Source organism: Punica granatum, chromosome 3 (assembly GCF_007655135.1).
Source record: "Punica granatum isolate Tunisia-2019 chromosome 3, ASM765513v2, whole genome shotgun sequence".
Taxonomy (NCBI): domain Eukaryota; kingdom Viridiplantae; phylum Streptophyta; class Magnoliopsida; order Myrtales; family Lythraceae; genus Punica; species Punica granatum.
Window position 1 is genome coordinate 15060341 of NC_045129.1, and position 13392 is coordinate 15073732.

At 39.6% G+C, this 13392-nt stretch overlaps 1 protein-coding gene and 1 long non-coding RNA gene across 2 annotated transcripts; both read left to right on the forward strand.

Moving 5' to 3' along the window:
• Nucleotides 1–3858: 3858 nt before the first annotated feature.
• Nucleotides 3859–6337, forward strand: LOC116202050. Its single transcript, XR_004155977.1, has 2 exons — nt 3859–4792; nt 4957–6337. It is a non-coding gene; the product is annotated as an uncharacterized LOC116202050 (long non-coding RNA).
• Nucleotides 6338–8195: 1858 nt separating this feature from the next.
• On the forward strand, nt 8196–10864 carry LOC116200418 (the record flags this gene model as incomplete). The annotated part of the gene is made up of 4 exons (XM_031531263.1): nt 8196–8940; nt 9277–10124; nt 10224–10280; nt 10460–10864. Coding segments are annotated over 4 exons (1893 nt in total), but the record flags the coding sequence as incomplete, so codon positions are not given.
• Between the last annotated feature and the right edge of the window lie 2528 nt (nt 10865–13392).

Consider the following 13392-nt stretch of genomic DNA (forward strand, 5'->3'; position numbering starts at 1 on the left):
GACATTCTTACCGAAGTTGTGTTTTATACAGGACCGCATATCAAGGAAGACGGTTGGATTGGGTGAGCGTCAAGGGGGGGTATACTACGTGCGGTGGCTGGTATTGTCGGAGGAGTTGGCTTGTCAAGCTCAAGGTGCTGGTTCGGGAGATATCTAGCACATACGTCTCGGGCATCTATCCAGTGGCATTAGAATAAGTGAGATTAATTTTGATTCCAATTACATGAAGAATAAGAGCTGTGATGTATGTCTTCGGGCTAAATAGACTCTTTTGCAATTTGATTTGAGTTCAAATAAAGTTCCATCGCTATTTCATCTTGTGCGTTGTGATTTGTGGGGTCCTTATAGAGAGAAGACGATTTCTAGAGCAAGTTATTTTTTTACTATTGTGGATGATCATAGTAGAGTCGTTTGGTTATACATGTGGAAGGATAAAACAGAAGCCCGACAAAGTTTGATGGCCTTCTGTAATTTGATTAAAAATCAATTTGGAACCACGGTGAAGGTGGTATGAAATGATAACGAACAGGAATTTTTGTCTTGGGAACTCCAGGATTTCTTTCTTCATAATGGCATTTTGCATCAGACGTCTTGTACAGATACGCTGCAGCAAAATAGACGAGTGGAAAGAAAACATAAGCATATACTCAATGTCACACATGCGTATTATTCCGAGCGTCGCTTCTTACAAGTTTCTAGGGAGAAAGTGTCGCGACAGCTGCCTATTTGATCAATGTGATGCCGACACAGATATTGGAAGGCAAGAGTCCCTATGAAGTCCTTTTTCAGAGAAAACCGAATTATTCAAATTTGCGGGTATTCGGGTCTTTGTGTTATGCTCATCATCGACCGCGTAACAAAGATAAGTTTGCCGAGAGATCTCGAAGATGCATTTTTGTGGGGTATCCTCATGGAAAGAAAGGATGACAAATGTATGATCTAGAGAAATAAGAATTTTTTGTGTCAAGGGATGTGAAATTTTTTGAGAATAAATTCTTGTTTGAGGAAATTGATCGCACGAAGATGGCAGGGAGCAATCCTCTATTTTTTTCAAAAATGTGGGCTGAAGGGAAAGTTAATTTTGAGGGGGTGGAAGACATGTGATGAGCCAGTGATCAGATGGAAGAACAAGAGGAGGCCCATGATGGGTCACCGTCCAGCCCACAATCGAACAGCATCAGTAGGCTTCGGAGAAGATTGGAAAAGGCTGCACGCAGCCCAGAACTAGGCGATCTCGCTAGGCCTCAAGGAAGCCCACACATATCTTCGTTTAGTCCACAAGCAAATAGCTCCAGTGAGCCTCAGCGAAGTCTGGACACAACAGCAGGGATGCCAAGCCCAGTTCGGGTGTAGGAATATCAGCCCGCTGACCAAATCAATCCGACCCGACTTCAGCAAAATGAGACAGAGCTGAGAGGGTCCTTTGGAAGTGATATCAGGGGTAATGGTTCTCAAGTTTCACAACATTCAGGTAGAGAAATTCGGGTGCCAACATATTTGAAGAATTTTGCTAATCATAGAGATAAAAATTTTGTTACTCATGTTGCCACACATTACCCTCCTTGCTCGCCCATTCTACCGAAATCCTCAAGTATGTAGTATCCTATTGAGACTTATTTGGCTCAAACTAGTTTCTACTAATTTGGATTTATCCTATTTGGCTGAAATTGATTTGGATGTCAAGCCTAGGACATATCGAGAAGCAGTTAATGATCCACAATGGAAAGCGGCAATGGCAGAAGAAATACGAGCATTGGAGTTGAATTGAACCTGGATATTGGAGACGTTACCTTCGAGCAAGCGACCCAAATGGGTGTAGAAAGTAAAGCAACGTGCAAACGACAGTATAGAACGCTATAAGGCACGATTAGTTGCAAAGGAGTTCACTCAGATAGAAGGTATTGATTTTCATGAGGCTTTCGCTCTTGTAGTTAAATTAGTTACTGTGAGATGTCTATTGACTGTGGCTGTTGTGAGAGGCTAGGAGATACACCAAATGGATGTGCAGAATTGATGCAACAGAAGACGTGGCAAATTAGTATCTCGAGAAAAATAGGTTATGACGACCCTGTTTCGAGGGAAACAGCCTCCAAAGCAAAACTCACAGCCAAACAGGCTGTGAATAAACGAGATTTAAGACGAATTCCATCATTTAGGGCCTCAAAATGGCATTTTAATGTTATTAGGACATTTTTTGCATTTTTAGAAAAAGTTTAAGTCTTTCGTGTAATTTAGGCGTTTTTAATTTCTATTTAAGCTTTGTAAAACCCTAGGGTTAAGACGGTTGTTGTTTTGATTATCAATACAAATTGGAGCTTTTGTGATCTTTGCCCAATTCTTGAATTCGATCCGAGTTGGATGTCAATTACCTAGGTATTCGAAAAATCAATAGGGAGTTGAAGGTTGGAGTTCCGGTATTCTGCGGAATCAACGGGTCTGTGACAGGTTACTCGTGTGTACGCTGCGTCAAGAATGCCTTTCTACATGGAGATCCGAATGAAGATGTATACATGAAGCTACCACCTGGATTTTCCTCACATAGAAGAAGGGTTGTCTGTCGTCTCCAAAAGTCTCTTTATGGTCTTCGACAAGCTTCACACAATTGGTATTCTAAATTCGCGAATGCATTGTGAAGATATGGATTTCAGCAATCTGGTGCCGATCATTCATTATTTATTTATTCAAAAGGAGATATTTTTCTGGGATTTATGTGGATGATCTTATTATGGTTGGCAATAGTTCAGTGAATTGTACTTCCTTTAAGAAGTACCTTAATCAGTGTTTCCGAATCAAAGACCTTAGTCTATTGAAGTATTTCTTAAGAATTGAGGTGACTCGTATTTTAACTGAGTGCGGGATGTTGGAGTCTCGACCTACTCATTTTCCCATGGAGCATAATCATGGGCTAATGGCTGGCTCAGGCTCATGACTTGAAGACGCAAGCAGATATAGACGTTTGATTGGTCGATTAATTTATCTGACTATCACCAGACCGGGTTTATGTTACTCAGTGCACATATTGGCACAATTCATGCAGGATCCACGTCAACCGCATTGGGATGCAGCCATGAAAGTGGTGCACTATCTGAAGCACTCACTGGGACAATGAATTTCTATAAATCTTATTCTTTAGATCTTGTGGCTTACTGTGATTCAGATTGGGCAAGTTGCCCTACAATCAGGCAATCAGTTACGGGATACTTTATCACACTTGGCGGATCACCGGTCTCTTGGAAGACTAAGAAGCAAACTACAGTGTCTCGATCGTCTGCCGAGGCTGAGCATAAGGCTATGGCTAAAACTGTGAGCGAGATACTTTGGCTACATAGCTTACTGAGCTCTCTTGAAGTTCGGACTACTCGCCCTACGCGTTTGTTCTGCGATAATCAGGTTGCCTTACACATTGTGGCTAATCCTGTGTTTCACTAGAGGACCAAAGATATAGAGACAAATTGTTATTTTGTTCGTGAACACATCCAATCTCGGGTCATCGCCACTGCACATGTTCCAACCAGACTGTAGCTCGCAGATATATGGGTCGAGATCGGTTTACGTTTCTCCTCGGCAAGTTGGGCATTCATCATAATCATGCTCCAACTTGAGGGGGAGTATCGAGAGATACCCAAGATACACTTTCTTCTTCTAGATATATCGAGATTATCTCGAGATATTGTAATCTTCTAGTTTATGAGTTTTTCGATATTTACCATAGAGATATTTTCCTTCTCTTCTTGTCATTATATCAGCGTTGTCTATCAGCAACCCTAGGACTCAATGAAACGTAGATATTCAATCTCAATCTCGTGTCTTATGAGGAAACAGAAACGGAATAGGACGGAATTGGAAACATAACAATATATTTTTGGTTTAAATAATATATTTTTGGCAGTTATAAGTTGCAGAGGTGGGGAGTTTGTTCAGATTTTCACGAAATTATTTTGAGTTTTAGAATTTTGATTCCTACCTCTAATTCACTCTGTAATGAGATGTCTCACATTTGACCAAGGGAACATGAAGACTCAATAAACAATGAAGGAATCGACGAAGACGAGCAAATGAAGAAGGCTTGGGAGCAAGCGAGCCACTTTGGAAGGAAGTCTGTTAACTTTGTGCTGCAGCGAAGCACTCGAAGTGCTGCTGCACATTTCCTCTATTCGGCTCTATTAACTTTGTACTGTAGCACGACTCTGTTACGGTACATTTGGGAAGATTTTGGGTGAGATCTCCTTCTAATATTGTCGAGTTTTGTTTCCATTTAAGCTTGTATCTAATAAAATAGAGAGATATCATAGAGAGACTAATCGAGAGAAAAAGGAGAGAGCTTGGGAAAGAGATCTAGGGTTCTTGGTGTAGCGATCTCGGGTGGGAGTCGAGCGAAACTAAATCTTTATATCTTGTAATCTCCATTCTTTATAGTGGATTAGTGAATTGTACTATGACGCTGCTTGTGAAGGTTTCTCCTTTCCCATTAGAAGGGGTTTGCTTTCTCTTCGTTTGATTGTTAACCACATCGAGATCTTTACACCCGACTATGTGGGGGGTTTTTGCATTTTCGGTTGATGGGGGGGATGGATTGTTGCATATGGGGCAATTGGAAGCGAATTTTTGGTTAACAAACATCAACAGTGGGAATCAATGATTCCATTTCCGATTCCATGGGATTTTCATATCAAAACAAACTGTCCCAATTCTTTACGAGGGAATATAGGGGGAGAGAGAGAGGGTATCTATGCATATAACAAGATGGATTCATGGCATGCTGCATTGCTGCTCATCGTCTCGCCATCAGCAGGTATCTTGAAATATCAGCTTCCCTCTCAGCGTTTATTTCTTCTTCTATCTGCTGAGGCCGCCCTTCTCCCTCTCTGAATGCATACTCTATTCTCTGTTCTTTTTGGTTCTGGTGCATTCACTGTTATACTCTGAGCTCTGACACTTGCATAAATCTCATATCAGGCACATACAAAGAAGTTCCTTCTAGGTTGAATCCCGGCGAGAGTTTCTGCATTTCGGCATCGGCTTGAATCCCAGCAAGAGTTCCTTCTATAGGTCCGCTGACGACCTCGCCGGGGGCGGTGGTAGCTGGGGTCGGCCCCCAGCGCCCCTCTCCTTCAACGTGCTCAGACTTGATACAAAGCTGATGATATCAAGAGAGGGGTTCACTCCTTGGATTAATGAGATGACAAATTTTGAGCTTCTCCATTTCCAAACGAGGAATCAGCTGAGTCTGGGATGCTGAGAGATGATTCAAGCATGATAAGTACAGAGTCCATTCCAGGATAACCATGAGGGAACTTTATCCAAACAGTACAGAATGATTTGAGATATGAAAGTGACACAAAACCCGTAAATGTGGACACAGCCAGATATCCGGCGATAGTCTGAGGGACTCTGCAGGAATATCAGAAATGCAGATTGATGAGCCTCACTCTGCTTAGTCACGGGTTGCTCTTTAATAGTAATGACTTTGCTTGGAAGGTAAGCAGCTTAATGGTTATTTTAGCTCCATGTATGACCGTTTATGAAAGTTGAATGAGAAGGAGGTCATTAAGATTGTCTAACACCGAGCTTAACCAGCCCTGAGTCAACTTGCGCTACGATATCAAGTTGATTATTACACAAGATATACTAGGTAAAAATTTACCTACGATATCAAGAAGCACCAAGTGGCGGAAGCTGGATTAATATAGTTTTTGGAGGATGAATATTTGTCAGAAATTGTAAAGGGTTCTTTTGATTTGAATTTGAGGGACCTTGCGAAATGTCGATTGGGATGAACTATTTCGTAGGTGTTGGGAAAATTTTCTTTCTTATTTCGAGGTTGCCTATTTAATTTAAGCATTCAGGAAAAGATTGTGAATTCGGTGAGTTTTGGTTAGCCTTCTCCTAACAGATTATGTGGGCTTTATGGCCCATAACCCACCAAAAGGAAGTCATGTTTTGAGGGCATAGAATGGCACGACACAGAGCTGTTTTTCTGTGTAGAACAGAGCTGAGCAAGGACGTGACAGAGCTGGAGAAAATTCTGCAGAATTGTGCAGGTTGCTAAGGTGCTTCGGGAGTCAATTGGGAGGCGAGTTGTGATCCGTTTTCTGCGAAACTTCAGATGGTGATTCCTGGTCGTATAAGCTTCGTCTTGATACGTTTAACTCATCAATGGGCGCTTATTTGGCTGCCCATCCAGCAGCCCTTTTTCGATCCCTTTTGGTGAGATTGTTTCGGTTATCCACCAATTATCTTGGTGAAGAATTTCTAGGTTATCCAAGAATTATTTCTTGATGATTAATTGGCATTGTATCCTCTGATTATATCGGAAAAGAAACTATCTATCCTGCTACTTGTTGATAGTGGAAGTTTTGCTGGCTCAGTCTCGTGGTTTTTCCCCTTACACCTAGGGGTTTTCCACGTTAAAAATCTTGGTATTCTTGGGCTAAATTTTCTTTACCTTATTTCGAGGTTTGCTATTTAATTTACGCATTCGGGAAAAGACTGTGAATTCTGGGAGTTTTGGTTAGCCTTTTCCCAACACTAGAATATCCACGACTCAATTTGTTTCATCAAACAAAAGGCCAGTATTTCAAAATTCAGTTTACCAAATCTTTCAAATATAAAATCTATAAAATTTCAATAGAGATGGATCAGCATATGACCGTTAAAACTTTGAAATTCATTGAACGTCGACTAGTTAATTCCTAAGTCCTCGTCGGCTATCATCATTATATGAATTGGCATACTTGTGTTTGTTGCCAAGAACATGATCATTTATATATGTATATACAATAGAAAAGGAATTAACGAAGAGAACAAGAGAGAAGACCGATCATCAAAACAATTTTGAGTTCTGGCCGGTAAACCGTAGTTTTCATAGATAGGACAGCTCTACGGTCAATCCATTTAATAAGAATAGCAAAGTAAACGGATCAAACTAGTTTTTTTATATAAAATATATAATTAATATATATATATATATATATCAGTTAGACTACTTGTATTTTAAGAGGAATTTTATCTTTTTAAAATTTCAAAAACTGAAATTGGAATTACAAAATACTTTTCAAATTGTTTTAAGTAACATCTTTGAGGAATTATTAAATTGCTAAATGAACGAATGCACACTATTTTGTAAACCTCAACTAACAATAAGGATGTCGAATAAATTTTTTAGAGATATCAGTTGTTCAATAAACATATATATGCTTTGTGCCCCTTGAGTTCTTAAAATGTAATTGTATACCCTGAAGTTTTGATTCTGTTTCACTCTCCAACCATGGCGACCCATTAAACCCACGCTTGATTTTCTACTGTATATAGATTGCGCAGTCAATCAGGCGAAATCGTTGCTTTTATTATCTGATAATGGCTCCAAAGCTGTATCGAATAGTGAAGATTGAAGAACGTAGGACATGGCAATATTATCGAGTTCTTAGGAACACTGCACAACTTTGGAATCTCGGCAAAAGTAGAACCCATATAAAAAAGAAGTATGAGATCGGTTTGCAAAATTGTCCCGAACTCCAAACATCATGGAGTGAATCTTTGCTATAGAAACTACAGGATGGACGCAAAAGTATAGGGAGCAAAATTTAATATTCCATCAAAATATACCTACCAACTAACTGGGAATATGTTCTTTTAGAAACTCTTTCTTCATCTTCAACTGATTATTCTCTGCTTGTCCCCAACCCTCATATTTCTCTGCATCTGATCTTTAGTGATACAAATTCTCCGGCTTCGTATATTATTTAGCACAGTTTTGAAACTTAATCGAAGAGTTACAGCTCCTTGTAACTTGTTGATTAAGCTTCTAGTCTCCGGTTTGCTTGTGGATGAAGTATATAAGAAGTCAACATCCCCAGTACTGAATTTCACGTCGTAGTCCGAGCGGAAGTGGACCAGTGCGTTGGCAGCCTCAAGCAGAGCACTTGGGGTTGGTTCTCTTGAAGCAGCCCCTCTCCCGAAGCAGAGACGAACTGATGCAGGCAGTTGTGAGCATAGGAGATCTGCAAGTTACAGTAGTGAGACAGTCCTCTTCGAGACAGGGTAATGGTGCCTATGGTTCCACATTACCGGGGTGGTCGCCCCCTCACAGGAGTCCGACCTTGCTCCGAATTCTAAGAAGAGACGGTGGTAGAGGTGGTTGGAGGGGTCTGCGGTGGGGCCGGAAGAAAGTCTTGTTGCTGTGCTGGTTCTTATGACGTATTGCTCTATGTACTTGTCTGACGCCTCGTATTCTGTCGGGCTGGGCTCGGAGCGAAAAGAAGGATAAAGTCTGGGGTTACCGGGAAGATGAAATCATACTTGTTATTAAGTCTGTAAGTTCTGAAAGGAAGAACTTTATTGCCAACGTCACTTCTTCGGCAGTCAACATTGCAGACAATAGAGAAATTGGCGTAACCGTGCGGCGAAGAGAGTACGATGGTACGTCTAGTTCGAGCATCTTGAGAAAGAGGAACCAGAGATCCAGCCGACGCTCCCATGGTAAAGCACTGAGCAAACGGAAAGTAATACCGGAATCGCAAAACTTTACATTAGGCATGCCTGAGAAAGAAATTCTTGATAAAAACAGTACCTTTGGGTGGTTTGTTGGTCCATTTGGATCGATGGAGGACAAAATACTCTCTATGGATCCCAAGAGAAGATTGGGAACCTGTGACAGGGATGGGGATTTCGCCCGACTCATTCGGTCGAGGAGATTCCTGTTAATTCTCCATGAGCTCTCAATGACCGGGGCTCCACTGTCGATGATGGAGTTGGCGACTGAACTTTTGAACTGCGGGGCAGATGTTTCAGCTGTTGTTTTGAACAAGAAGGGTGGGCTGATGGCCGAGCTGGCTCGGAGAGGGATCAAGGTGCTCAATGATAGGTCCAAGTTCAGCTTTATCTATGCAATGGACTGTGATCTTGTCATTGCAGGATCAGCAGCCTGTGCCAAGTGGATCGGTAAGTACCTTTTCTAAAATTGGGATAATCTACTTAAATCATTACCATGTCCCTCCTTTTAGTACGTACCATATCGTGTGCTCGGTGAAATCAGAAATTTCCGGAATGTCTGTCCCAGTCAAGCCTCTGTAGTTGCATATTTCAATTCATGGTTCTCTTCAGGGCCTTGTTTTGCGTAACTGTTAATATTCAATCCCTCGTTCTATGCAATTTCCTCTTACATATCCGGCATTCTCCTTTACTTTCTGGCAGTTCTCCGAAGAGCCACAGTAATTACCAGAAACTAGCAACTAACTTTTGCTTTTTGCGATTCGTATTACCTGTAATGCTGTGCAGAACAGTACACCAACTATTTTCCTGCAGGTACAAATCGAATTGCTTGGTGGATAATGGAAAATCGACGGATATACTTCGAGCGGTCAAAAACGGCTCTTGACAGAGTGAAAATGTTGATATTTATCTCCGAGCTGCAGGCTGAGCAATGGCTGGCCTGGTGCGAAGAAGAGAACATCGAACTGACGTCTCCACCTATGGTTGTACCACTCTCTGTTAATGAAGAGTTGGCTTTAGCAGCGGGCATTCCTTCTTCTCTTAACACTCCGTCTATCACCGTCAAGAAGATGAAGAAGAAGAGGCAGCAGCTGCGGGATTCAGTTAGGAAAGAGATGGGACTGACTGATAACGACATGCTTGTGATTTCGTTGAGCAGTATAAATTCTGGAAAAGGCCAGCTCCTGCTTCTTGAATCAGCACTCCTGGTGATTGAGAATAACACTTCACAACTACGCACTCTCGAACTTGGACAGGAAGATGATAGATTGTCAATTAGAAGGTTCCACTCGAGAGCGTCATTCCCAGACTTGATTAGCTCCCAATCAGACAATATACCCAACTACGTCGAGTCTTCTCTTGAGAACAGAAGAGCCTTACTCTATAGGGGCGCTAGCGCTTTACTAAATGGAAGAAGGAAAGCACTATCTGATGATACTGCAAGACATGAGCCAAATCTAAAAATTCTGATTGGTTCAGTTGCATCGAAAAGTAACAAGGCTACTTATATCGAGGGAATCCTGAGCTTCTTATCCAAGCATCCGGACTTTTCGAGGTCGGTGTTGTGGACTCTGGCAACAACACGTGTCGCTTCGCTTTACTCTGCTGCAGATGTTTATGTCATGAATTCTCAGGTGCGTTAAGATTCAACTTGTAGATTCCAAACAACATTCACTTTCGTCTAGTCAATGGTTGTTTTACTTGTATAAAGTGCCCTTTAAACTGAGTTACAGGGAGTCGGAGAAACATTTGGGAGAGTCACAATCGAAGCGATGGCTTACGGCCTTCCGGTACAGTAAATTACCTCTTTAGCCTTATATAAGCATGCGTTCTTTTCACATTAGACATGGATGACTGGGTTTCCCGCCATAGTTCTTCGGTTTATTTCCCGCTTGAACTTATTTAGTCCGCACATTCCATCTTCCCGGTTTTACTGGCTGAACATTTATGCCCTGGTCAAATTGAACAGGTGCTCGGGACAGATGCTGGAGGCACGAAAGAGATAATCGAGCACAACAAGACTGGGCTGCTTCACCCAACAGGTCGTTCCGGGACAAAAGTTCTAGCTGAGAACCTCCGGCTTTTGCTTAGGAACCCGCAAGCTAGGGCGCAGATGGGGATGAAAGGAAGGAAAAAGGTGGAGATGCTGTACTTGAAGCATGACATGTACAGAAAACTTGCAGAAGTCCTCTACAAGTGCATGGGAAGATAGGAAGGCATAATACAAAACTAGTCTTCCAACGCTTTGAGCATGCCTTTCTTTTATAGTTATTTTTTGATAAATATATTTTAAAAATACTCTATAATCATGATTAATTGTATTTATAGTTTGTATAGTATTATATATTAATAACTTATTATTTATCCACCTTATATCAAGCAATTTTTATGTTTATGTTATATATTTTATATATTTAATATAGGAAACAAAAGTTCGGCCAACCAAAAACTTATAAAATTGTCAAAATCCTGACAAGGTAGATTTTCATGACCCCAACAAAGACCTCTCATCACATTATACCAATGATCTTATTTTAATAACTTATAACAGATAATAGATGGGTTGGCTGAGAGCTCACGTCCGTCCCAACTAACTTTTTTTCAGTTACAGAAAAGAGAGAAAAAATATAGAGGTCTCATTTATAAAAACTAAATTTAACATTTCTTGGTTGTAGATGGAGGAGGCTGCACCAACTCCTTTTCTCATAAACTGTACTTATTTAATCATAAATATGGCAAAAGGCAAAATCTATGAATAATACTAAAAGCTGGAGCGACGATTCGGAAGGTGCCATGTAGGATGAACATGCTCTCGCGTTGAGTGACTTTTCAGGGCACGACTAATGGAAGTGAGACATTTGGTGCAAAATTGCAGCAGCATATATGATTCAGAAGTCTAAAAGTCTACTACTTAAATGATTGCTTGTATTGGTTATGTTAAATTTAAATTTAAGAAGACATTATGAAAGTATTATAGAGAATCAAATTAATATTTTTCTTTTCTTTTCGTGTTATTTTTCCTAAACAGAACTCGGTGAGCAAGAACATGGATAAGATAAAAGAGAGGGTCATCTATGAGTACCACATACAGAAGCACTCCTAATCGATACTACCTTGACTATTTTCACATCGGTGATTACATGCGATAGTAGTTAGCAACGATAGCTTTTATCAAATTACATATATTATTTTTATCATTCACATTTTAAAAGTATCATTAATTAACTCATGCAATGCGCCGAATGCATGAGTAGACAGAGAATGTTGTGATATATATATATATATATATATATATAGTTGTCTCTTATGAAGTGATCTTTAAAATTCTACTGAGTAGTAAATGACACGTGGCATAATTATATGTTAACACAGCATGATTGGAACTTATAAAGCCAAAAAATATTTTGCAGAAGACTTATTGTATTGATATTCATATTATAATTGATTTTAAATTTTCATGGTGACTTAAAAGGGTCCACTTAAAGTTGGTTCAAGTGGAATAGTTCAATATATTTTTAGCTCTAAATATTAAAAAGAAAAAAAGTTGTATAATTACAAACTTACGATCGTATATTTTAAATTCAAAAAATAAATAATTTTAATTAGATGAATCATTTTAAATAGTAGCTTGCACATTGCACTAGTAATTCGACTACCTAACAATAAATCATAGCCAACACATGGTGCGGGTCTTCGCCTAGAAGTCCGTAGTTGAATGACCATTTATATATCTATCTACACAAATTGTAAAAGTTGAATCGCCTCATCGAATGATGCCACGTAGAATGTAAAAAGTCCATAGTTGAAAGACTTTTAGAGTTTTCACAAATCATACATGAGAAGTGACTTGCAATTATCAAGTCACGTCATTAATGAACTTCAAACGTTCTTTAGTTTAGAAGTCAATAAGTTATATATAAATATAATCATAAATATGTATTATTAAAATAAAAGAAAAAACTCACATTTTCTAACTACATTGCCTCATTATGACCAAAAAGAAATTTTTCTACTGTCTGAATTACGGGCACTCAATATTTCATAAATGGCATCGGTTTCTTGAGAAAATTAACAAACTTGAAAACAATGTCATTAATGAGAATTAAAGTTTTAATAAAATATGTGATTGCAAATGAAAAATGAAAAATTAATTTTTGTGAACAAATCTTAATCACTTAAGGAATTTCCTGCTATTTACATGTCCGTTCCAATTGTGGCCACCGATTTGTTAATATGCCCCTAAATCTAGCCCGTCTCGTCTAGATTCTTATTTATTAGTCGGATTTTTAGCTTCAAAAGAAGAACTAGTACTAGTCACTAATATTTACGTTCTGTGCCGTAAGTTTTTGTCAACTGTAGGGACATTATTAGTTTTTTGATAGGTAATATGGTGGGCAACAGCGATGGCAACATTGTCACATTCCGCTACGCAATATTTGGACTCTCGTGTTCAACCGTAAACATATTAGACGAACCGAACCACCGCGAGCATTGGCCCGACTAAAATAATTTTAAAATTCTCTCTTTAGTTAAGAGTTATATTTAAAGGTCAATATGTTAAAAACGTTTTTCTTTTTATTTTAAATATAACGCATGGTACATGTTTTCGTCCGACTAATTCTATAGTTCCTGCTGATATTAAAAACCATGCTTGTTTGGTAGACCAGATTAGAGAGAGGATAGGATTTCTAAAATCTTAATATGATATTTGGTGCTAACAGGATTGGGATTGGGTTTGGGATATGTCGGGATATAACATTAAGCAACTAATCCCAGGAGAAGGGGCGGGTTAAAGCCGGATTGGGAGAAGGATATTAATGAAATGACTGAAATGCCTCTGACTGTGTATCTAATTTTGGGAAAAAGCCATTGAACTTGCAAACAGGAGAGATGCAGACGTGC